General features: G+C 45.1%; 1 protein-coding gene across 3 annotated transcripts in view; it reads left to right on the top strand.

The window, feature by feature from the left end:
* Positions 1 to 26,253, top strand: part of SETBP1 (SET binding protein 1) — a 261,348-nt gene that overhangs the window by 7,354 nt on the left and 227,741 nt on the right. For all 3 annotated transcript variants that reach the window (XM_062613396.1, XM_062613395.1, XM_062613394.1), the window contains exon 2: positions 8,827 to 9,488. In XM_062613396.1, the coding sequence (XP_062469380.1) occupies positions 8,997 to 9,488 (492 nt within the window). In that variant the 5' untranslated portion in view covers positions 8,827 to 8,996. The remainder of the gene's footprint in view (positions 1 to 8,826; positions 9,489 to 26,253) is intronic.

Raw genomic sequence — 26,253 nt, forward strand, 5'->3', positions numbered from 1 at the left:
TGAAAAATGTCATGCTTTCTCTTTGCTAGATGGCAATTTGAGTAAATTCTCTCCAGCTGTCAGTTGTCTCTTTCCCCTCCCCTAATATATTCAGAAAAAGTGAAAATGGGGCAAGAAGGGGAAACACTTTTCTCTTTTAAATTATTCTAACCACATGCTCTTAAACAGGGCAGGAGTGTAACCTGTTGGACTTTGAGCTGATAAATGCATATAAACTTAGGGCTTGTTGAAGGTCTCTGTCTTCTGTGGTGCTTTGGGCAACCTGGTCTAGTGGAGGGTGTCCCTGCCTGTGGCAGAGAGTTGGAACTGAATGACCTTTAAGGTCCCTTCCAACCCAAACCATTCTGTGATTCTATGATTCTGTGATTCTATGATTCTATGACTATGATTCTTCTGGGAAGTGAGGGGGACAAAATAATGGAGTTCATGGTTTCTGATGCCTTGACAAATTAAAAGTGTCAATGGAGATTTTTTCATCTGTTGGCTTAAAGAGAGAGGCATGTAGTTATGAATCCTGATGGATAAGTGTCATAAAAGGCATTTGCTGTAGGTGTTGTTACGTTAGATCCCACTTGTCACAGGAGGTAGTCGCAGAAACAGGGGTCTTGCTCCTTCATTCTTTTATCAGAGTTAAAGACACATCTGCTCTTAAACCATGATGCCCTTTAAGTGTGGCTTTCAGGACAGAACAGTTTCCTCAGGCTAAGCTCAGTAAACAAACCTCCCAGGGCCCTTAAGGAAAAGATTGTGTGAGCAACAACTGAAATAACAAGAAGCTGCTGCATGGACCTAGGTAGGAACGGGGACCTTGTTCATACATGCATCCATCTCCAGCTGGGGAGCAGTGGCATAGATGCCTCAGGGGTCTCTTGACCCGCTGGAGCCCACAGACCAAATATTGATTGGCCGGGACCTAAGTGAAAGACACAGATTAGGAAACAGTGACCTGAATGCCATCAGCGGAGAGAGGGTGCATCCATGACTGATTTAACCTTGGATTTCCAAATTGTGACCCCATCCCAGCCTTTAACATCTTCCTGAAGTCAGTGGTATTACAAGAGAATAACTGAAAGTCTTGGGCCTGCTTGAAAAGATATTTCTGTCGTGAATCCGCTGCTCCTGATCGTACTTGCTGCTTTGGAGTCTGATGTGTACAGAGAGCACAATGAAGTGGTTCAGCTGGACAGGCGTTTCGGACGTACAGGTACTCAGCAGGCTCTTATCTCCCATCTGACTCAACTTCTCCCAGCAATTCTGTAACCGCTTCGTCTTCAGCCTCATTAGAGGCAAAGCTATTCCTTTCCTTTGCCAATGGCAGCTGTTGGTTATCTCACCTTTATTCCTGGCCTCAGGTCTTCCCACCGGCGTGCTCCTGACTAACGTTTAATCCTCTTGAAGTTGCTGTCCCAGCACTATGGGCTCCTCTTTGCTCTGTATGCATCCAGCCACATCCTCTTGTGTCCTGGGCTGCTTTTGCCTCCTGCTTTTTCTTTTGCAACCCATGAAGCTTTAAGGGCATTGCTTGTTTTGCTGACCCAGATTCTTTCTTCCCTCAAAGCCAAAAAGATTGATAAATTCTGCAAGGCAAGGTGGTCTCAGTGTCTTCCTCTAAATACCCCAAATAATTGCTCTTCTTCTTGCATGCCCTTTATATGCCCTATTTTCCCACAGCTCCCCATGATGCAGGGAATGCTTGGTACGTAATACAGCACCAAAAAAGACACTACTGCTTACTCAGCATGGAAACACACAGTGCAAGCCTGCATGGACATAATCCAACCTTTCTTATTCCTAGCCTCATTTGAAGCATGCAGAATTGAGTAACATGGGATATGTTGTTCGTACAGCTTCCAGACTGGGCACAGGATAGACTCTGGACTGAAGCTGTTTTGATTCTCCTTTTGCCATCACTTACGACTCTGAGGAATGGATGCTGAGCCAAGACTTGGTGCATTCCCTGTCAGATGTGTTGTTGGTGTATGTGGCACACGTGCAACTGAAAATGAAATAATGGAGGAGGGGAAAAAAAATAAAAGGAGGAAGGAGTCCCATGGCAGCAGCAGTAAATAAAACCAAATCTCTCATTAATGATTTATATAGAGAAACCATTTTCCACACGTTTCAGGGTGCAGAGGGAAATGTTTGATCAGAGGGAGAAGGAGATATTATTGCCATACCATTACAGTGTTAGAGGGAGACTACTGTGTCTGATGGCAGCTCTCCAAAAGCGGAGTCGATCTAGGGAAGTTTGGTAACACAGATTATGGAATTGTACAGGGTTTTACTTTTTGTGGCTGATCTCTGTGCCAATAACCCTTTTCTAAATACCCATAAAACTTTCCATTTGTAGCCTGAAGTGGCTGCCACTACCTCCAGGATGGTGCACTTTGCAAGAGCTGGCTAAAACGAAACAGCATTTCAGGTCCCCTTCTTGACACTTTTCCCCTAAGAGTTTTGTGACTGTTGCTAATGGAATAAGTTTTATCTGTGTGGTGGCACACACTGCTGTACCCATCAGAGTGTTTGGCATCTTGGATTGTCTCAGGAGTCACCTTTGATTATACATCATGCTGAGAGTGCTGATGTTTGGGAGTGCAGCAACCTGTTGTTGACCTGACATAGGCAAATCTCCTAGCTTGGCTTTTTTTCTGTTGTGATGAGATGGAGCAAAGCTGGCATCTCATTCTGTTTTCTAGTGTCCTGGAGGCCTAATCTTCACAAGAATGATGGGCAAAAATGACATGCCGACTCTTGATGTCATTAGGATTAAAATCTATTCCTTGATTCAGAGGTGTAAATCCAGTGAACTGAGCCCATATTTAGAGCAGTCCTGCAGTGTTTGTCTTGGAGAATCCAAGTCAGAGGACATTGGTCCTTTAGAGAACTTAAATCAGCATGAGGGGCTGTTTGGAGGTCTGATGACCATACTTCCCTCCCTGACACCCAAATACAGCTCTGGGTTGCGAGTGGGTAGATTTATAAAACCTTAGCATAGTTCTCAGCCAGGAATTTATGAAAGTCCTTGGGCAACATGATGGCCATCTCTCCTCCTACTGCAGATGGGTGCTTTGCTACACTGGCTGTTGCCACAGCTGTACCTTGGGCAGTATTGCTTTTATGGGCCTTGTGATTTATGGCCATGTCAGTTGTTTAATCATTCAGTTGGCCCTCCCTTCAGCACTGTACGATACTTACTTACTTACATAGAAAGGTGACTATCTGATCTAATTATGGAGTCTCAAACCTAATTATGGAGCCAAATATGATTCCATAATCTACTCTTAATGTCTCTGTGTTAAGAAGACAGATACACACATGTGTAATATCCACATTTACATGCCTCTGTAATTATGGATATGCTAGGGCTCTCATTTGTTTCTGCCACTTTATCTTAGGGGGGTTGCTTGCAGCTTCATCTGTCTGTGAGAGATCTTTGGTTCTGGCAGCGCTCAAGGCCAGGCTGGACAGAGCCTTGGGTGACATGATCTAGTGTGAGGCATCCCTGCCCATGGTAGGGGGTTGGAACTAAATGATCTTAAGGTCCTTTCCATTCTATGATTCTGTGATTCAGTTTATCTCATCTTTCTCCCTCCAGTTGGCTTTTCTTGGCTCCCTTTGCAGGCATTTGGCATGCTGAGGCGGAGACATTGGTCAGTCGTGCTGGTGGAAGTGCAGAGGGCTGGTAGCCCTTGGACTCAGTTTGATCTGTTGGAAAAAAGGGAAGATTACATTTATTCTGTTAATGGCCATTAATTCTTGCTCCTGGTTTTCACGTGGATAGACCACACCTGGCAAAGCTTGCATCCTTTCCTTTCTGAGAAAGTCCTCACATAACCCATGCAAAATCAGAGGCAGAGGTGGAAGGACTGGAACAAAAGCGGTGCTGGAGACAGGAGGACCATGTGGAGAGGAAACACTTTTCTTCTTCTGATTCACCCAGTTAACGAATTACACGCCTCAGTTAATACTTTAATAGGTAATCTGTGGATTACAGGCATTCACATATGGTCATTCCACTCACAATTATCCTTATCAGTTAAGGATCTTATGCTGTATCTGTGGTATACCCACGCTTTTTTTGTGTCTGTATCCAGGTATATGTTACAGATGGGAATTTTAGCAGTATGTTTAGAATTGTTTTGTATTAGAGAGGCTGGTTTGCCTGGTGCTGGAGATAGAGGCAATATAATATATCCCAGAAACACAGCATGCCTATGGTTGGAAGGGCCTCTGAAGTTTGTCCAGTCCACCACGCTGCTCACCTGAAACAGGGTGCTCCTGGTTGTGCCTGGTTGTGATCTGGACATCTTCAGGCTATCTCTGATTCTTTATTAAGAGACAACGTTCATTTGTTTTGCTTGAAAGGGAAGCCCTTCTGCCTTATTTCTGTTCTGATTGACATAAGTTGGGTGAAAGGGAGAGGGTGTTTCCTATGGGATCTGTAGTGTGGATGAAAAATATCTGTCACAGTCATTCTTTTCAGCTCCTTGCCAAAGGCAGGTTGTTCTTTCAGAATACCATTGCCACAGGAAGCAGCTAAGGCCGTGGTCCAAAGATGCGATAAATGTAGCTCAAGGGCTCTGAGCAGCAAATTAAATACACTACTGGTGCATGATACTGTTCCAGTATAAACTCATTCTCCTGGTTCGAATTTGTTCAAAGACAATTTGCAGTGACTTAATTTTATCCCAGCAGACTTTGTATTGCATCATTCTATGTCACTTGTCTGAACCATGTTGGATTTTTACCCATCCTGCCTTTAAGCTGGCATGAAGAAAAGGGAAAAGGCTTAATTCTCATTTTGTGTGATCTGGTCCATTTGATAGAAGTGTGTGATCAGATGCTTGTTCCTGATCCACACCAGGCTTGTGCTGCTGGTGATCTGGCAGTGCACTGACCATGACCACAAACACACTTGAAATTCCTTTTTTTTTTTTTTGTAAAGCAATAATGAAGGAAAAGTTTGGGGCGTCTTTTTTTCTAATTCCTAATGTGGGTTAGCTCAGTTCAGCGCAGCTTGCTGTGTGCCAGGCTGCTGGGTTTTTATGTCCCATGATGGATTCTGAAGTTTCACTGACACTTCTCATAAAAAGCAAGTTTCTGACCAAAACTTTCCCTCGGGTGTAATGTGGGTTGTCCATTGGCCTCTGCCCCAGAGGCAGCTGCATTTCAGTGGTGGCATATATAATCAAGGGAGCAACCCGGGAGTCTTTGGAGTGAAAGGTGATATCTCATCATTAAGTATTGCTGTATAGTCTCCAGTGCTTTGTGGTGAATGGTTTTAAAAAGATGGAGTGTAAAGAGGCTTCCAGGATTTCTGATATTTTGCAGAGATAAAGATTTAACAGTATGTCACATGAGACAATGTGAGATCCCAAGATAGATGTGAGGTTTGAGAAGATGTGAGCTCCGCTTCATATTTACTATGACAGTCTCGACTCATGCCTCAGTTTATGCTCACTTGAACCTCTTCAATAGCATTGTTTTTTCTTTTTACATCTTAAGGCATTTTGGACTCCATTGATAATATGAAAACAGTCTCAGTAGCGAAAGTTATGGCTGGGATAAGTGTTATGGGATTTGGGTAGCATTTCTTAATATTGCTTGAAGGTCTCTGCTCGTGCTCCTTGTGCTTGAGCAAATTAGGAGAGCAGCAAAAATGCTGGGCAGCTCACCTAGCTTGCTTGCATTTGTCTAATCAGCATTTGCTTGTTACTAATATAGTTGCTCCAGCCCTTAGGGCAAATGCCATGCCAAGTATTATGCCCACTTAATTTCATGGAAAATCCCAAATAGGTGGATTTCTCTCCTGGGCTGTGGGTTCTCACATCTGTGTTTGTCCTCAGCAAATTCTCAGTTTAATCACTTTATAGCCCTGGCATCTGAATACTTGCAAGCATGAGTAGTTGTCTGAGGCAGAAGAAAGGAAGTTATTCAAAACCCTTAATGGCAGGCATCTAGTATAACCCCAAGGAAGGTCTTGTACTTTAGGCCTTTGCTTCCAGAAGTGTGTTTGAGGTGCCCAGAGGAGCTGATAAGGAACAGCGGTAGCAAGGCTGAGCACACAGGCATTTGATTATTTCTCAGTACTTATCAGAGGAAGCACGAATCTCTCCCTAATTAAGAGCTAATGCCAACTTGTGTGAAATCTGTTGTCATGCACCTGTGAATTATCCTCCTCAAATTTAACTTGACTGCAGGAAGCCTGCTGGCTGTAACACTTTCTCCAGGAGCTTAATTCAGATGGTAAAACACCTCTGTAGCTGTTTATTGAACAGAGCTCAATGCTGGTGAGGCCTCAAAGGGCAGTTTAGGTGAACAGTCTAGACAGCCCCCATCTCTTCAGCGCTTAAAAAGAAATAGCGGTCTCCTGGAAAATCCACTTCCTCCCTAGGTTTCCAGATCTGCACATTGCCAGCTAAGGCAGAAGAGCTGCTGGAGGAAAAGTGTTCATCACTGTCCCTTCAGCGTTTCTGCAGGCAGTCTACAGAGGGGAGAAGGGGAGGTTTCCAAAAGAGGTTACACATTCAGAAGCCTGAAGTGAGGTTTCCTAATTAGTCAAAGCACAGATAGCCTGCCCAAACAAGAAAGACAAGTATGATATCCCTGCACCCAAGTCATTTAACTGTTAACCCTGGAGGAAAATAAGGAGATACCTAAAACAATGACCCAGTTAATTCAGCATAGTGTTTGAGCGCAGGGTTATTTGTTGCTACCTGCGGGTCTGGTGATATCATCATCTGCAGGCTCTCAGCAGAACAGGAGGCCAATATTTTTAAGTGGGATTTTAAGGTAGATTTGGCACTAACTCACCTGGCAGTAGTGTAAAGCAGTGACTTTAATCTGTTGCTTTCTTTTACTGACCTGGAGGCACACTGCCAAGCAGGGATGAGTGTTTGGGTATCATGACCCTGAGTCTGGGTCCAAGACCCGCAGCTAGACTTTGGAGCAGAAACCTGGCTTTTTATCCACCCTCCATAAAACATTACCCTGTGACTCAGAGCCTAAAAGACCCTTGCCAGTTCAGAGCAGTGAGTTTTATTTCAGCTCCCATTCAACACAGGGTCCCAGGTGGGTTGGTTCATTATACTGATAGCTGTGGTTCCTTCCCTGAACCGTTGGTGTCTGCAGATTCATCCTGCTGCCCTGTGTGCTGAGCTAAATGCTGTCTGCCAGAAGCCTTCTCTTTCTTGCCAGCAGTGAGAGAGGTTAAAAACCTGTGGGTGGAGGCCAGCACAGAGTGCCCATTGTACATGCATGCATACCAGAGCAGTAACTCCCTGGAATGCTGCACTGCCGAGCTTTTACCACCTTGTGTTTGTGTTGTAGGCCAGGAGTGTGTGTACATTGTGTTCCTCTCCAAGGAGATTAACAGTGATGTGAAATGGCAGCTAAATAGCACAGCCTTTCTACTTTTTTTTTTGTATTGGACTGGTTGGAAGAGGAAGGTAACCCTGACTCCCATCACCTCTATAGGTGCGAAGGAGAGGCAAGGTGCAAGGTTGGTCAATTAGGTGGAGCAGCTCCTTGCAACTGTGTGACTTTAACATACTAACTGCGTTAGTACTTCGTGGCTACCACACAGTAAACACTCGGGGGCTACTGTCAAAAGAGTAGGTCTGCACCTTCTCCTGGCAGTGCTTTCGTGTTCCCTTCGCTGTATGCCAGAAGTGATACTCCTCTAACCCACCAGGGAGCTGTTTCTGCTAAAGTAGCAGAAAATACCTTTGTTTCAGTTTGAGATACTCTTCTGCTAATCTTGTAGACTAAACTGTCTCGCCATGATGGGGCGTGGCTATGTAGGGGATTTTAGGGAGGGCATACGAAAGCACCTCAACACCTTTAAAACAGCAGCTTTCTTATGTGTATGTGTTTGGGTTTTTTTTCCAACCAAATGTTTGGTATTTGGCTTTTATGCCATTGGGTGGTACATATTTTTCCCTCAGTTCAACACTCAACTTTGGCCAAGGCTTTGTGAGGTCCTGAATACAAATCCTTCCATCTCAAAAGGTTCAGTCTGTGATGTTTTAAAGAAAAGTTGACAGTTAAAAGGATGAAAGCACAGTCTTAGCTTCACTCAGGCCTCACCACAGACCATAGGTACCCAGGGGCATGAGGAACTCTGGAAAACACTGGGTTTAGCTTTCCTCCATCACCCTCTATACTTGGGTTCCTGATAGCCCTGCAAGAGGCCCAACTGCATCCTCTTGCACTTACAGCATCCCAGGTTGTGTTTTGGCCTGCAAGCAGTGTATGCCTGGCCCAGTTTGTAACAAGTAATTCACCCAAAGCAGAGTCTCCGCAGGATACTGGCAGCCAAGGGCATCTCTGACTTGGGAAGCAGGGAAACAGGGGGTTTGAAACTCTGCATCCTGATTCATAGGACAACACCATGGTTTTTGGTGCTCTGGTCACGTGGTTATTGTTTAACCTGAGGCAAACGTCTGCCTCTATTTTTTCTCCCTCTGAAACCCCTCTGACAGCAAGCACTTTGAAATAATAAAGAGGTTTGTGGGTGTGGAGAGCTGGCTAGCTCCTCATTTATTTCTCAAGTCCAATGTGGAAGGCTTTTGCATTTACACACCATTAGTATTATTTTTATATACATATATATCTCCATTTTCATCAATTTACTATTCCTTGCTTTGCAATACCAGATCCAGTTCTCTGAAATGCCAGCCAGCCTTCATTCCCATTTGCTTCACGGAAGGTCCTTGAGATGCTGCAGGGGAAGCCCAAGCATGCCCTGTTTCAGTCATTTCCACACTCACATTTGATATGTATGCACATGCTAACTTCCTTTTTTCTTCTCCTTTCCTTTGGCAGTGGCAGATCTGGTTTCTTCTGAACAACTTGCAGCCTCTGGGCGATCCGGACGTTGAATTCTGTCAGACAGATACCATTTGCTCCCTTGGATTGTGCCTGCCCGTGCTCTCCTCATCCCCTCCTGCGCTCCCCTTCCCTCTGATAAAACTCCAGGGCGTTGCTGTATTGCTATGGAGCCCAGGGAGACTTTGGGCAGCTCCCGGCAAAAGGGAGGCGAGGCAGACTTTCTGCCAGCCAGTGTCACCTCCGTGAAGCCTCCTCCTGCATCCAGCTGTACAGGGGAGACGATGCTGCCCTCAGCGGGCTCGGGGAAAGGGATCGCGGTGAGCAGTGAGAGGCTGGAGCCTGAGGAAGAGGATGAGCTGGGTTCTGGAAGAGACGTGGATTCCACTTCTAATGCAGACAGTGAGAAATGGGTGGCGGGAGACGGCCTGGAGGAGCAGGAGTTTTCCATCAAGGAGGCTAACTTCACGGAGGGGAGTTTAAAGCTGAAGATCCAAACCACCAAGAGAGCTAAGAAGCCCCCAAAGAACTTGGAGAACTATATTTGCCCTCCTGAGATCAAAATCACCATCAAACAGTCTGGGGAGCAGAAGCTTTCCAGAGCGGGGAAAAATAGCAAAACGGCTAAAGAAGAGGACAGATCCCACTCCAAAAAGAAAGTAAGTCCTATTCTTTCCTTTTCTAACTCTTTCTCCTGAACACAGAGGGAGAGAGGATAGGATTAAACCTGCTCAAACAATTCATGTCCAAGACATAACCTTTGCAAGGCTTATAAATCCCCGCTTGGCTGAAGAGGAGGTAATAGAGAGTGGGTATCATCCTGTACTGTGGGGATGGTTTTGAGCTATCCTTCAGATGAATCAATTCAGAAGGGATCAAAAGTTCAGCTGGGCCTATTCTATTTTCATGTGTAATTGAGATTTAAGATTAATCATTACATGAGTGATAAATGAAGGAGCCCACTTCTGAACTGCTTTGTGTCTAAGCACTAATGCTCAAGCCTTTTGCGGTTAAAGATTTCAACTACATTTTTAAAATACAGGTATTTGCACAGTGAACAATTGAATCCATTCCTGTATACCGGGCAAAGGGCTCCATTATTCTTGATTACAGCATTGTGCTAGCAACACTATAGTTATGCTTCAGAAAATACTTCCATTACAAGTCTCATTTTCTCCTGGATGCATATCATTTTCTTGAAATATTCTTCTGGAGAGAAATTTTTGGTTCTTTCAAGTCAAGTAAAAATTGATGTTTTTATTTTTTTTTCATTTAGTCAAGGAGAGGAAGAGGGAGGAAAAAATATTTTTTCTTTTTATGACCTCTGTTCAGGAGCACTTTTTGTTTTGCTGTTGATTTTTCAGCAACGTTGTCCCCTGCACTTTAAACGAACTTAGTTTGTGTGTTTTAAGCAGCACTGGTGTGGGTTGGGATACCTGGTGACTATCATGTCGTTTTGGGTGTAGTGGTGTTTTCTGTCCTAGGCGTTTGACAAAGGAGCTTTGGTTGGGTTGAGGCGTTATCATAGTACAAATACTTCTCCTCTGTTTCCTTAGTAATACGTAGGCATCATGATGAGTTCAGACAGGAACACAGATCTGATGAAAGACTCATGAGTATCTCCCAAACCTGGACAAATCCATCACATTCAAGTAGGCGTCCACTGGTTACAGCTCAGGGCATGACTTGGCTTTCCTACTCATGCAGCTTAGATCCCTCTCTGTGCAGAAGATCCCCACTTCTCCCATACCTTATACACTTGATGGGTGCTTGAAGGGCTACTCAAAGCCTTGAGAAGGTCAACTGCATATGGCTCTCCTTGGAGACATTGTCCTTGGCAGACTGACTTAGATGAGAATTCTTCTAACTCTTAATCACTTTTCGAAACATCAACATTTTCCATTGACTCAAGGGAAGGCACAGGGAGGTTAACACTGCTCACTCTGGAAGTACTTCTAGAAGCTGAACATGAAAAAACAACACCACCACCACCCCCCCCAATTAGGTTTTTTTTGTTAGGATCCAGCTAAATGTCATACTGCATAGAACAGCAAAGTTTTGAAGCTGTAAAATACTGAGAAGAGATTTTCTCATCTACTGAGAAGGATGGACTGTTATCTTAGCACTGAGAGACGTCTTACTTCCACTTGTCTTTCCTCCCTGAATACTTGCAGAGGTCTCAGGAGAACTAGCGGTTGTGTGAGACGATGCTCATTGACAGCAAAGGTGTCACAAGCAATTCCTCAATGGCCATACAAGGAGAAAAAGACTTGCAAACCACTGGCTACCATGCATGGACCGTGGAGAATATTAACTTCTTATAAATCAGAGCTTTAATTTCTGTTTATGACTTAGTCTATGGAAGGTACATTCATTCCTTCATGCGGACATCCAAAAAGGTTAACTGAATGGAGAGAGACGTTTTACAAGGGCAGGCAGTTACATGCCAAAGGGGAATGGCTTTAAGATAAAAGAGTGTAGATTTAGATAAGACATTAGGAAGAATGTCTAATCTGAATCTACAGGTTGCCCAGAGAAGCTGTGGTTTCCTCATCCCTGGCAGTGTTCAAGGCCAGGTCGGACGGGGCTTGGAGCAACCTGCTCTGGTGGAAGGTGTCCCTGCCCATGACAGGCGGTTGGAACTGGATGAGCTTTAAGGTCCCTTCCAACCCAAACTAGCCTGTGATTGTATGAATAAAGTATAAGAAATCTATGTGCAAAAAAACCCAACACCAGCAATAACAAAAAAAAAACCTTGTAGTGTGGTTACACTCCGGGTGAAGCTTTAATTACAGAAAGATAAGGTGTTTGAAAGAAACAGATCATGGCCCAAATGTGCCTGCATCCAGATTGCACTTGTGCTGTGAGGTCCGGCCTGGCTGGTGCTGTGCTCACACCCTGTGCATAGGCTGGAAGCGTTCTGGGACAGTGCTGGCCTAATCCGGCCATTAAAACAAAACAAAACAAAACAAACCCCAAGCCAGCAGGTGGATGCTCTGAGCAGATGGGGAGAGGGCTGCTGCACCGGCACATCCATTAGCATAACACCCAACGGCTGCTGTGCGGCAGCTGCTGGGCCAGGGCCAGGGCAGAGGAGTCGCAATCAGCGATCTGGAAGACCCCAGTGCTGTAATCTCAAGGGATTTGGTGCCTGGAGACCTGCAGCCTGCATGGTGAATAACCAGGATGGTAAATAACCTGCATCCCTGCAGCTGAAGGGGTTTGGTGCACGGCTGCCTCTTAGCTTGTGGGTTGCAGCATCAGGCTTTGGCTGTGAACATCTTATATCAAGGGGTGATGGAAGGCATTACAGAAGAAGGAGGTTGGAAATTAGTGTGAGAAGGGTTCCAGTGCTGGCAGTGAGATTGCTTTCATGGCAGTTACAGCAATTTTGAGGGGAAAATAGTTGGGATAAATCAGCAAGTTGAAACTCAAATGGAACTGAAAATGTCTGGTCCACCTGTGGGTTTCCCTGGGAGACAGGAGCATACAAATGCCTACTGCATGTACTTGATTCTACCGGTTTGGGTATTTCAGAGTTAGGCTGTTTGATTGCCTGTTGCTTTAATCAGCACAAACTCAAGAAATGCAGCTACTGACAGCAGCGACAGGGAGCAAAGAACTAAAACTGTGGGGCAGATCATCAGATGGCATCGTGCCACTGTCCCCTGTGGATTTTTGCCAGAAGAGTTTGGCTCAATGGACACATTTCCCTTGTGCATGGGAGCAGCATCATTAATTGAATTTACCACCTTGCTTATGGATGCAGGGCATATATACAGGCCCCACAGATCCCTGTATAGGGGCAGAGAGCTGAGCATAACCTGAACTGCAAGTGCCATGCTTGTGTCTCTGGTGGGTGGGAGCCATTGCCACCCTTGGAGCCTCATGGAGCAGCACCTGAATTTATCTTTCCCCTTGAAGAGGAGCAAACTGTTATCAGGACTTGAAAAATCACTGAAGTTTGTTGCATAATAATTTCAGCCACATCTTTGGTAGTCCCCAGTGCTTTGAAATACCACTTCAGCATTCTTGCAGGAGTTTCAATACACACAGCACAGAGGGCAAGTAATGAAAACATGGAAGCAATTTAAGTAACAGCATGTGGGTACACAAAGAGCTGGTAATGCCAGCAGTGTAAAAGAAGCCTGTGAACTGTGGATAGAGCATTTATTCAGTGGCCACTTAGGGAGAAAGAAGATATGCCTGTTCCTAAGTTTTCCAGTGCTCTGCTAATTAGGCAATAGAGGCTAGTGCCTGATTTCTAAAGCTGTGGTCCAGGGAGTGGTGGTGATTAGAAGGGGTCTCTGTGGAGAGCCACGATGCTCATGTGCTGAAGCCTATGATTTTTTGCCTTTGATTCCAGCTGCTACACTATATGAAAAGACATAAACATACATTAAATACTTTCCTCATGTTGCTTTTCCGTGTGAGCAATCGCCCCGGGGATGTTATGCGATCATGAATGGGAGGGGAGGGAATCCAGGAGAGGATCTTGCTGGGTGCGGTTGCTGATGCCCTGGAGCGAGCGGGGAGGAAGGCAGGGGATGAGAGTGCATCAGTGTTGGGAATCTCTGCTCTGTCAGCTTGAATGCTTGGCTACAGCCCAGTAACTCTTGGGGTTTCTTTTAAGTCCTGACCATGCCAAGTTTCACATCAGCTTCCCCTTCTAAGAGTGAAGGTAGTTTCCTAACCCCTTTCCGAGGGCTGCTCGGTAGGTGAATCGTAGCTTGGGCTGTGTCTGTGGTCACTCATGCAGCAATTGGAAAGTGCACAAGTGTTCTGTAAGCATTTGCTCTTATTTCAGCCCTTTGGTGCCTGGGGTTGGAATGGGCTGAACCCTTGCCACTTCTAAACCCGCAAATGGCTCCATTCTGTTTAGTCTGATTGGACAGTGAGGGAAAAAAAAAGCTGGGAGACCAAAGGGTGTCCTTCTGGCACATTGGGAAGCCCTGCTGCCACTGCTCTCCCCCCGGCAGCAGGGTTGCTCGAGTCCAGTGTCCTCAGCATCACCAAAGGTGCCTTTTCCTTTGGATAGAGAAGCATGCTGTCAGTCTGGAGGGGCACTGAAATTATGGCACCAAAGGCAATGAAGCAATCCATCAGCATTCCCTGCCTGTCATGTAACATTTAACAAGCCCCAGATGATTAGTATGTCCCTCATTTTATTTCTTCTTTTTTTTGTTGTTTTTACTTTATTTTTTCCCCTCCATCCATTTGCTGCTCTACTTTCTTGTGTCTGCAAACACTTCATTTTGTTACCCCTTTGTTTCTTTCCAAGCATACCCTGACAAAATTTCTTTGGAGCTTCCATCATATGCATAATGTCCTGCTTCGGTGGATGTAAATTCTTTTTATTTTTTAATTATTACACTGGAGGTTTTTTGAGAGCTTGGGGTGAGTGAATAAACTTTATTGCTGAGATATAAGCAGCAACAAGTCAATTGGAAATAAAGCTTCCTTGTGTGTAGTCAGAGGAAACTCTATCCTTGGATTTTCTTGCAATATATCTAATTTTTTCCCCCTTGAGTTCCTGTAGGTATTTGCTGTTTCTCTGCAGGAAGCGACTTTTCAGTTCGTAGTCTTCCTTTCCTCTGCCCCACACACTCAGCTTTCTCCTGTGGTTCACCTTTCTTTGAAGACTTTCCACTTCATATGTTTTCCCCTTTGCACCCCTCCTTCTTCCAGATCATGAGGACTTCCCTCGTCTACTTCCCCCTCCTTTGCATCCCTGACTGCACATTGCACTTACCCTCCAGGTTCTCATGTGCATCTGCAGTTCTTGTTGGATTACCCCTGTGCTGGACTCCTCTCCTCTCTCTCGTGATTTGTGTGCATGATAATCCAATTGCTCATAGTGCATGTTTATTCCTCTTTGCTAAAGGCATCCCCATGTGAGATGTCCTCTGAGTCAGCGCTTCCTGTGTGATCCCAAAAGTGCCTCCAGAGTTGATGTAAGTGCTTGCTCCCTGTACTGCCTGTGGCTTGGCAAAAGCAGGGGAAGGCACTTGCACATTTCTGGTGGTACCTGCTTGAATTAACAGCTTTTGATTTACACCTCATTTTTCTTTTTTTATTTCCTTTTCCCAGAGGATGGAGCCTCCATAACCCTTTCAGCCTGAACCCATTTCTGTTCTTGTTTGGTTCCCGTTCTTGCTTGGCAGAACCTTGAGGCTGCTCTAATGATGCTGCTACCTGAAGCTTCTACCAGCGATGTAGACCTCAGCCTCTACCCAGGTTATGAAATAAGCCTCAGAAGTTCCAGTACGATGTGAAAGTTTTCTAGTTGCATTTGAGGTTAAACCAGCTTTTAACCAATTGAGAGACTAATTCAGAGTTGCTTTAACAGGCATGAGGCTCCTGGCTTTTTTACAGTCTTTCTACACAAACATATGGGTGCAAAGCTACACAAACTCAGCTCTTTGATATTCAACCCAGGTTTCTTCTTGGCTAGCTTTTCTTTCTACCCCATTGTTAAGGGCATAAATGAAACAGCTGCAGTTTGGTGCCCTCCCACCACAACTACCTCAGGCTTCCCCAAAAAACAGAGCAGGAATGAATTTGTTTATAAGAAGCTCAGATCTTAAGAAACCAGTTTTTCTATGAGCTGAGAACTATTCAGCCCCAGTTCATCCTGATCCTTGAGAGCACTTGAGGTGCCCAGACTGTGAGCACTCACACAGTCAACTGGAGGAGAATGGTTGCTCCTGAAGGTAGTTCAGTCCTCCCTGTGAAGAGCAGGGAGGGCTGGATCCCAACTCTTACCCTTCCTTCTCCAAAGCCTGCTGGAGCAATGTCCGCCCTGCATCATGTCATAGATATTCTGTGACAGGAATAAATCTCTTCCAGCTCAGTGCTCTGCCTGAGCCAGATGATGCCCATCTTTCACTGTCTGCTCCCATGGAATTGTGAACTTTTTTTCTTTTTTTGCATGTAGTCAAGTATTTCTTAAAGAAGCAAACGTCTGGCAGTGAAGGGCTGGGCTGGGGAAATCTAAGCAGGCTTTTACTGCTTAACGCGGAGTGCCAAATGATGGAGACGCGCTGTATTTGATTAGCTGCCATATGACCAGGCCTTGTGGAGGCCATCTGTGTCAAGGACAGGTTTTGTTTTGCAGCAGTCCCTCCCACAGCTGAGTTTCGATGTCCCTCTGTAACATTTCCTTGTTTGCTTGTGCTGTGCTGCTCTTTTCAAACCCTGACAAAATGTCCCAGGGGCTGGCTTTGGGGTTGAGGAGAGGCTTCAGGGAAGCAACTGGGATCAGTGCTGGGAAGCTGAGGGTCCAGCTGGATGTCCCATAGTTCCATCACAAAACCACAGGAGGGGATGGGTGCTACTCCCAGCAGTCTCATAAAGACTTGGCCAAGTCAGTGCACGCTGGTTATGTTTCGAAAGCACTGTGGCCTCCGGGCTAACAGAGATGTGCTGAAGACGCGACACGCTGGCATGTGCACCCAGAGCTGCAAACATCTCCACTGGTTGTGTCTTCATTAGTGGAGTTTTTGGGATGCACAGGGCTGTCAGTTCTTCATGCACATGCTCACATTCCTCCAGCATCAACTTTTACATGCAGTGCTCCCTCTCCTCTCCTTCCAGGCATGCCTGACCACAGATAGCTTCTGATTTATCCCCAGCTTTTTCATCTTCAATCCCTTTTCCACACACACACATGCACACCCAGCTAGCTCCCTCAGGTCAGGTCTAATTCTTCACATGCTTCAGTCCCAGGTAGGATTCTCTCTGCCCACATTTCCCATCATAGGCAGTGGGGTGGCATGATGAACGCATCTTGAGTTAATTCGTGTGGAAGGAGGGGTTTCACCTGATGCCCTCAGCTTGTCTTTTTTCTTTTCTGATAGGACTGAAACCTGTGAAAGTTGGTTTCTGACCACTTGCCTCTTATGTGGCTTCTCTGGTGCCTAAAGATGAGTGAACTTGCTGGCCAAGCCCTCTTTGAGAACCCCTCAGGAGTCCCTTTCTTTTGGCCATCAAATGATTTGAATAAAACTTTTTTGAATATCATATCTCAAAGATTTCTGTTCTTAAAGCAAATTGGATCAAAATTGGTTAAAGTGTTCCAAAAACATCGAGAAGGGGATCAGGCAGGCAGGCAAGGATTTTATTGTGCATTCACATGCACAGAAACACAGTGTGATCATGTTAGCCTTGTTTCCTTAGGAAACCAATCTAAAAATATCTAGAGTAAACATGCTTTGTTTTGGTTTGAAACACCAAGACTTTTCCAGCTCTTACAGTTACTCCATTTGATATATGACTCCTGAGGATAAATCCAGTTAACTATGTTTTTATAAAAGTGTTATTTTCCACTTCTTGCTCTAACATGAATTAGACCAATTGCTATTGGATCCTTCATTTTAGGACAAGAAGTGCTATTTCTACATCGTTGATTGTATTTGGGCTCCGAGCTTTAGGCAGTTGCTATCAGGAAGGGGATTCCCAGGTCATGGTGCATGCACCATGGAAGCAGGATTCTGGTTCCAAGTAGGTTGGTCAGCCTCGAAAAAAACTCTACTTCTCCACGGTGGTATAAACAGAACACCTCGTTATGGTCTGTGGGCTAGCAGTGAAAGGGATAGCAGAAGGGATAAGGTGTCTTACTACAGAAATGAGAGTTGTGGCTTAGGCTGTGGCCACTGCGGAAGATAGCATTGCTGAAGATGAACACATGGTCATTCAAGTTTGACAGTCAAATGCAGGTGTGTTTGCAGAACTAAGTGTGTCTCTATTACTCTTGTTTTAAGTTGGTGTTTCATGTTCCTGTTGTACATCAATGTCTAGTGTTGGGAGGTCCTGTATGAAGGCATTAGGAGAGCCTGCAAGAAGTTCACAAGCTCTGTAGAAACAAATAGGAGGAGAAATAAAACCATCTTGTCTGTTAGTACACTATGTGAAATAGAGTGATGAGATTAAGTGACTCACTCAAGGAACCTGTTGCAGGTCAGGGTAATACTCAGGTCTTTTTCATTGAGCTGAGGTTGCTTAAGTATGACACAAATGAGTCTCCAGGTGGTAGCTTGATCTTCAAGCTCTGGGTACACAGCCCTTCTGGAAGCCAGTCTTCTACTTGTCATTGAAACTGGTGAATTTATTTCAGAATTGTTTACTCTCTGCATCTTCACTGATAGCTTAAACATGAAATTTGTCTCAAAGAAGAGTTAGACCTTGATGATGAAATGAGGGGGTGTAGTTTTGGGGCCGGCATGTGATCAGTCAGTCCAGGTGTCCTTAATAGTCCCTTCTGGTTTGTAAATCCCCAAATATAGGAAAAGTCAGATAAGGAATATTTACTGGAGGACTCATTATCTTCTCATCAGTTTCTCATGGCTCTCTGTCTCACCTGGGTGGCAAAGTTTGTAGAGAGAGATGGTATCTTTTATTGAGACCGGTGTTACAACAACCCTACCACTATAAACCTGGGTGGTTCATTGAGGAATTTCAGCACTTTGCAGCATCCTAGCTTCATGTGAGCCACTCTCCATCCTCATGGCTGAAAGATGAGAATCAGCCCTGAGGGGATCTGCGGGTAATTTTGCCTTGCCCAATGCTCTTAAGAGGAATGCGGTGGCACAATCGAATAAGCCAGAGGCCACAGCCCTGCTCTTCTTGCTGATGGCTCTGTCTGAGGAGGAGAGGACTGAGCAGTGGACAAGGAGAGGGTTGAGCGGTGGATGCTTAGATGTGTCACCACCTGTCACACCCTTGCTTCACCGTGGGACAATGTCTCTGTTTCCCCACATGGTGCTTCTGTGAAGAGGCACTTCTGTAACGCACTTGGCAATTGCTTCCCAGGAGGTTACGTAGGAAGTAGTTTCCTCATACCTTCGAGGTAGAGCCTACCCTGTAATTTCTAAATGGACTCATTTTTTCAGTAGTCTCCACTGTGCCCAAGTATATGCTAAAATATTGTGCTGGCAAGGGTGGCTTTTACCTGCTTTACTCCCAGGTGGATAATTTGATGAAAGCTCACCTTTAAGACTAAGCAAAATAGACCTAAGGCAGATATTTTTCCCCTGGGGTGGAAAAATCCCCAGCACTAACAGGGACCTGATCAGCCCTCATTTCTGCCTCCCACCAGTCTTTTCTGTTGCAGGGACAGTCTCTACATCAGTACCTTGCCTAATCTGTGTTACTGGGGAGCTTGAAGGCACTTGTTTTGTTGCATCTTCTGCTGGGAACTAATGGTACTGGGTTGACAATCTGTTTTACCTCTTACACCCTGTGTATGTGCAAGATAGATGGGGATAATCAGCTTGTCTTGCCTGTTTTCTGACACTGCATTCACCACCACTCATCTGAGTACTCTTCCCAAAGACAGCCTCTCACTTTCCATGGGATACTTTTCTTTAATAATTTGTGTAATCATTAGGACAAATTCCCTCCAGCCTTTTCTCTCCCTTGTCTTAATTCCATTGCATTACTTGTAATTATACCCCTGATTTGCAGGAGTAGTGTTGGGAAGCCTGTTTCCTTCTGGGACTACAGCACACTGGTGGCAAAAGGAGCTGGGCAGAGTGTGATAAGGAGGGATTGATCTGTCCTTAGGTCATTGACTCTGGGCGTGGGCAGGAGATGCTATTAGTCACTCAGGGACAGTGACTGCTGACATGCTTCATAGGAATTGTGAAGCACAGGGCAGTTCTGTGGGAGGGTAGCATGTCCTTTGCTGTTCCCAGTGCTTTCGTTTTCAGATGTGGTGTGTATCTAAGTCATGTTTCATCTTTGTAGGCAACTTTGGTGCTTGGCATGTGGAGCCCTTGGCTCTGCTTGGGGCATCCTTGAAAAGAGTGGGAATTTGGCTGATGATGTCATCTGAAGGGAAGAAGATGTTTTAAAGAAAAGAGAGGGCAGTTTGAAATGGACACCCAGATCCTTAGCATGATAGAAGAACTGACAGTGACTTACTCTTGTTTTTCTGCATCTGCAGGAGTTCAAATTAATGATGTGTACATAAAACTTTGGTAAAGTTGCTAGTTACTGCCTAAATAAGCCTTTTCCTATTATGCTGTGAATTTGGCTGCTGAACTCCAATTTCACCTGCTAAGATGTTGGCATGGGGGAGTGTCATAAGATATTGAAAAGGTGGGACGGAAATGTAAAGAAACCCTATCTTTTTTCAGGCTGTCTGGTCTGACTTAAGCTAATAAAGCTTAGCACAAGCTTGTGGGGTTAGAGCAGCTGAGTGCTGGACATGTGAGTCGATTCAGTCCATCTTGGACACATGGCTTAATAGGCCTGTGTGAAATCCCTGGGTCAGAGGCCAGCCACCATGCCCATCTTTGTCACATCTCGGTGATGTGTATCCTGGCAGATTTTGCTTTTTGTTCCCTCCCCAGCATGGAAAGAACCATCTGCCGGGTTGGCTTTCAGAAGAATTTTGAAAAATACCAATTTCCCTTTGTTCTGAGAAGCGGGGGGGGGGGGGACATGGGACAGAAGGGGGAAGGAGAGCCTGACCTAAAACCAAGCCAGTATTTGCAGGGGTTTTAAAATAGCTTGTATTGTGTTTCCTACTCCCCAAGGAAGGGTTGTCCTCTTTCTTCTTTTCTCTTTGATTCGATTCCCTGCCACTCTGTGAGCAAGTCAGAAGCTGCAGCTGCTGCTGTCAGCTGGGAAGGGAGTCCACTTGTTTAAAACCCATGTATTAATCCCTGGTTAGAAAAAGTCAAAATGTTTGATGTTCTCCTTATTCCCCTTTGCTTGCCTGCATCTTTGCTGCCTGCCTACCATCTTGCCACTTGTGTGAAAACACAGGTAAAGGTTGACCCCAAACAGACTTGACAAAGAGCACAGGCAGGATGATGGTCTGTAAATAAATAAATCCAAAGACTGGACAAAGAGACCAAATCTAGTTTTTAAGAGTTGGGAAGGAGTCAAAAAGGACATCAAGTGTGTTGTGAAGTCTAGGAAAAAATTGTGGGGGCCTTTGGGAGTTTTTATCATGGCTGCTGGACACAGATGGGTAGAAATGTTTGCTCACTGGGGCTGTGCTTTGCTCCCAAGGAAAAGCTGGCAGCCCAGTGGGAGAGGAATTTAAGCAGTGAGGTAGGGAGAAAGGAAGATCTGGACTCTGCCGCATGGAGTTGGCCACTAAGGAAACACTGGAGAAGGTCTGATGGGTACAGCAGAGTCCTGGGGGACTCAGGAGGTTTATCATCAGGTGTGATGCCACAACACTGAAGGGTGAATCCTGAGTTTGAAAGGGAAGAGAAGGAAAGAGTTCAGATTTTGACCATGGGTTTTCCCTCAAAATGCCCTCCTATCTTTCTAGTGTAACAGGAGAATGAATTACCACAGAGATCAGGAGAAAGGAGTTAGATGATGGATGGTGCTTACAGAAACTTGAAGGCAGTGTCCCGTAACTATCATGTCTGAACACTACTGAAGAGCACTTTTCAGCACTTCTCTAAGGTCTTTCCCAGTTTGCCAGCAGAAAATCAAGACTGACAGAGGGGTCTCCCCCAGAGTCACTGAGAAGGCATCCTACCTTCAACTGCAGCAAGGATCTTTATGCCACCACCATGGCTTGGTACATCCATCAGGGTCTCACCACCATCCAGCTCTCCCCATCCACAGGCTGTATGGAACAACTGGGAGCCCTGTGGATCTTCCTTGCCACCCTTTCTCAGATGTGGTGGTAGGGGCACACCAGCACTCACCATGGCATCGCATGGCATGGGGAGGGCTGGCAGCGGCCTTAAGCTTTCATTTGGGCTCCTTCATGGTGATCTCTGCTCCCCATTCTGGGCTGTGGGAAGGAGCTGGCAACCGCTGTCTCTCACCCACCCTGCCCCAGTCCCTTCCCTGCTACGGCCCCTTGTTAATAAAGAGGCGTAATTGGGAGCCCTCCCTCCATCCCTTCTGGTGTGAGGCCATTTGTGTGCAGGAGGAGGAGGGGCAGATCCAGCACTGGAGGGGATGGCAGCAGGGGAGAGAGGGAGAGAAAACTCTTTTGTTTGTTCAAGTAATTTAGGCCTCAGATGTTAAATAGAAAAAAAAAAAAAGCTTGATCAATGATGGTAAAGGTGTGCTTCTGGCACATAAAAATATCTCGATAGCACTGGGAAAAAAGTGCAACAAAGAGCATTTTTCTTTTGCTTCTTAGGTTTGCCAGGAGAGATGCAAATCATTAAAAAACCAAACCAAAACTAAACAAAACAAAACAAAGCAAACAACAAAACCCAAAAGTAAGATCAGTTTCTGCCCTTCACCAAGATCTCTGCATCCTGGCACTGTATTTAGCTGTGAAGGACTAGAAACAAAGTGCAGACTGAAGGCTGTGTCAGTTCCTGGGTGTTGTTGCCGGGTGTTTGCTTTGTGTTTGCTCCACTTAGCCAGGCTGAAGTGAAGCATAGGAGATTTGCTGTTTTTTGCAGCTAATGAATTTCTCTTCTGCTTTATATGTGCTAGCACATTGCCTTTGGAGTCAAGACTTTCTATTTTATGTGCACTAACACATTGCCTTTGGTGTAGAGATTGCAGCTCTCCTATGCCTCCCATTCCTTCTAGACACCTCTTTTTTTTTTTAATGGGAATGGAAAATCAAAAGAAAAAAGCAACATTCTTCTGTTCCTTTAGGTTCAGTAAAACTCACCTCTAAACCAAGTTGAGAGGCTTAAACTAACTTGAAAGTGTCTGCTGTGTGGGCTTTACTGTTGAAACTCTTGTCTTTCAACTGTGTGAAAGTTGTGGAATAATGCATGTGGGATAGGCAGAATTTATTTATTTACTTTTTTTTAAGGTAGAGGATAGGGTAGTGGTGTGAAAGAATGAATTAGTTATGGCAAATCTTATTAGTGTCCATTGTAGGCAGAGAAGCAGAGACATGTGGGAGCACTTGCAAAATTGTCCCTTTTTTATTCAGCTTTGTAACCGAAGCAAATTTTTTGCAAAGTGTAATTTATTTGGCAACTGGAGGGGTGTGAAAGGTGTGCATATATGTAGCAAAAGGGGGAAACGGGGAATGCAGTATTGGTATTCCATTGAAACTGATGCTCGATGCTTTGTTTGTCAGGTTTTGGCAAGGCTTTTTGCTTTGAAAGCCATTCAGAAAGGATTGGAGCAGATGGCAGGGAGATCCTGTTTGTGTTATTTTTGGACATTCCCATTGAAAGTCTCAGATTGTTGTCCTTTTTCCCCCCTTCCCTCACTCGTGTATGTTTTTCTTCCTTCCTTCCTTTCCCCTTTCCTTCTTGAGAACATGTGGCTTTTTTTTAAAGCATATATTATTAATAACACAACATCACCTAAAAGCAGCTTGTGTTTCTGTTGAACCAAGCTGTGGATACTTTATTTCTGTCTGCCTAGATTTGGAAAAAGTCTTTTCCTGAAGCAGTATGAGCAGAGTCAGGAGGGCAAGTTGGGTAGGTGATGGGAAGCCAGGCTACCATTTTGGGGGGTTCAGCTCAATAGCAGCACATTTCCCAGTAGATCAGCAGCTGTATTAAGCCCGAGCAGCAAGTTTAGATTGAGGGTCTCTGATACAACTTCAGTGACTTGCATGACACGTGCTCGTGACCTCCATCCTTTTTTAAAGCACTGTGGTGGAGAGGGCCAGCTATAGATAGACTGGAAACCTGAACTATGCCCTGGCTTTCATGGTGGTCTTCCCATGTCACTGGTGAGATTCATTGGTCTTAGGCAGCTCGGAAGGCTTTTGTTCTGCCATCGTCTGCACCCAGATTATGTTGGGAAGAGAGAACTTCATTGCCTCTCATTCCTTGTATAAGCAGTTTTCCCAAGCAGTAATTTAGTTTCATGTAACATCGCTGGAAATGTCTTCAGTGCTTTTCATGTGGAAGTCTTCACCGAAGCCCTTCACAACCTTTGTGCAGGCATTCCAGCAAAGCTGAGCCTGGTCCAACCAGTTAAAGCACTTGGCTAGCCCAGGTCTATCAGCGAGGCTGTGCACACACAAAGATGGGAGGTCTTGGCTGAAGCAGGTATCCTAAAGTTTAGGTGATTCACCTGAAGCTCATCCAGATGATTAAATCTATTAAGCTAAGCTGGAGGATCTCGAGGAAACAAGCTTTCTCATACTCATTTTGTCAGTAGTTTTTCCTATTTAGAAGCAGATATTTAAATCCTCAAATCTTTACATCATCTGATAGTAGAGGTGCTTTTGCACAGGAAAATAGTCTACAAGGACACAAGGCTTTGTCCCAGAAAAGTGAGCAAATGAACTTTTCAGTCTTTAGTTTAGATACTCTAACCCTTTAAGACAGTTGAGTGAGTGCAGGTTTTAGCTGAGTTCAAGGTGATGTTTCATGTTGGTTGTAAGATTGCTTGAAGCTGTGTATCCACATCCTCAATTATATATTTTTTTTAACTGGTGCAGTGAGGGAATCTACTTCAGCAACTCCCATTTCTTTCTTAATTGAATGAAAGCTTGGAAGTCTTTCACTTGCATTGCACCTGAGTTTCAGTATTGTAGCTGCAAGAGAAGTCTGTTCAGATGATAGCGAGTGACCTGGGATGTGTGGTAACACTTGGTGTACATTTCACTGGCTAGAATAAGCTGCTGAGAAGTAAAAAAACTCCACCAAACCAAACCTCACCTTCCTCTTGTTTTTACCTCTTGCTGGACAGTTAACGTCCTCTTGGCAGGATTTTTGCTCTTCAGTGCTTTTATGCTTGACTTACTAAAGTTTGGCAGCTCATTACTGTTACCTACTGGAAGTGCCTTCTGTTCAGAGGACCTTCTCTTGCATTGCCCAGTGAGGGTTTCCCTTCGAGACCTTGCAGCGATAAGTGCTTTCCTGGTCTGGCACGTTGAGAAAGGAGCCAAGCAACAGTCTCAGCCTAGACAAAAGGCAAACTCGACCTACTGTTTATATAGTTACTTAAACATGATTTAACCTAAATAATGCACACTGTGACTTGGCCAGGGAAGATGGGGAAGGGGAGGAAGAGGGGCTTGTTTCTAATGAGCCAGGAGACAGCACAATTAATTACATATGAAGGACAGATAACAGGCAGTGAACTGTCTACAGTGGAGAGAAACAAAATACCAATGTGAACAATTAAAGCATCCATGTGACAGAAGGGTCAGCGATTTCTCATACAGCGGGTGGCTGGGCATGGCCCCTGGAGAGCTGCAGTGGATGCTTGGCTGAGCGGCTGGACAGGGGGGAGGACGTCTGGGCATGGGTTTTCTTGGTCTTCCACCATCAGAGTTGAGCAGGCATTTGTGAGGCTGACAGGCTGTGCTCTGGGCATTATTTTTATCACATGCACTTTTGACAGCAGAACTGCTAGGTACTTATCTCAGTGACATGCGGGACAGGGAGAAGAGCGGTCAAGGCAGGAGAAGAAGAGCAAAGGCTCCATGGGCAATTAGGTGCCTGCCTCAGGATGCCACTGTCTGTGTGGAGGAGGGACGAGATGACAGAGGCCTTCCTTCTTTTATTTTTATTTAATATGTGTTTATTTTCATCATCATCTTCCAGACGTAGAAGCACTAATCCCAGCTGATGGTAATCAAATACTTTAAGGAGCATGGGCAGAGATTTGCATCCTCTCTGCTCCCTCCCTCCCCCCCCCCCCCCAGTTTGCAATGGAGTCTGGCATAAGTTATCCCCCCAAACACCCTATTCATCCTCCCCTCCTTGTCAGCCTGTTCCACAGTCAGCCCTTGGTTGTAAAGACTTGAAGGTAAAGGCTTATGGATTAGCCTAGGGAAGGGCCAAAGGTTAAATGAGCAGGGCTAGCAGCATGCAAAGGTCTATGATTGAAATATTTGCTGAATGCTGACAGGCAGCAGAATAGAGGCAGACAAGTGGCAAATTCCTGTTTTCTCCCCTAATTGAGAAACTATTTTGAGTGATATTCAGGCAGGCTGCAAATCAACACTCTGGGAAAGTCAACCAGTTGGGCAGGGGAAGCAGGGAAGGGCTTCAGTGGAAACATCATTTGTGCTAAATGCGTCTCCACAGACTTTGCACTTGGACTCATGGAAATCCCTGGAGCCTCATGCTTACATTTAGTCATCATTTTCCCCACACAACTGCCGCATCACAGTAGTCCCCCTCTGAACTCAAAATGTCTTCCAAGCAAAATTTGACCCGTTCCTGCTGTCTTTTGAAGCCACAGTCCTGCTCTGTAAGTCTAGCTTTTTGCATGGAGGTACTGTCATGAAAGGTCTGGGTTTTGTGAGGATCCAGCTGTCATCTGCTGGTGAGGAGGGAAATGAGCTGTTGCAGTGCAAAATGCAGATGAGATTTGATGGTGTGTTAGTAAACATGACAATTGCTCAACCCTCAGGTATGTCCACTTGTAGTGTGTATAATACTCACTCATAATACTGTGTTTCAAGCCCAACTGATGTGTGATGCCTGTATGCACGGACAGGGCTGTTGCAGTCATAATGGCAGCAGAGAGAGAGAAATTATGTTTGTCTGGTGCATC

This window comes from Pezoporus occidentalis, unplaced genomic scaffold (assembly GCF_034315485.1).
Source record: "Pezoporus occidentalis ecotype Australia unplaced genomic scaffold, CSIRO_AGI_Poc_V1 ctg166, whole genome shotgun sequence".
NCBI lineage: Eukaryota > Metazoa > Chordata > Aves > Psittaciformes > Psittacidae > Pezoporus > Pezoporus occidentalis.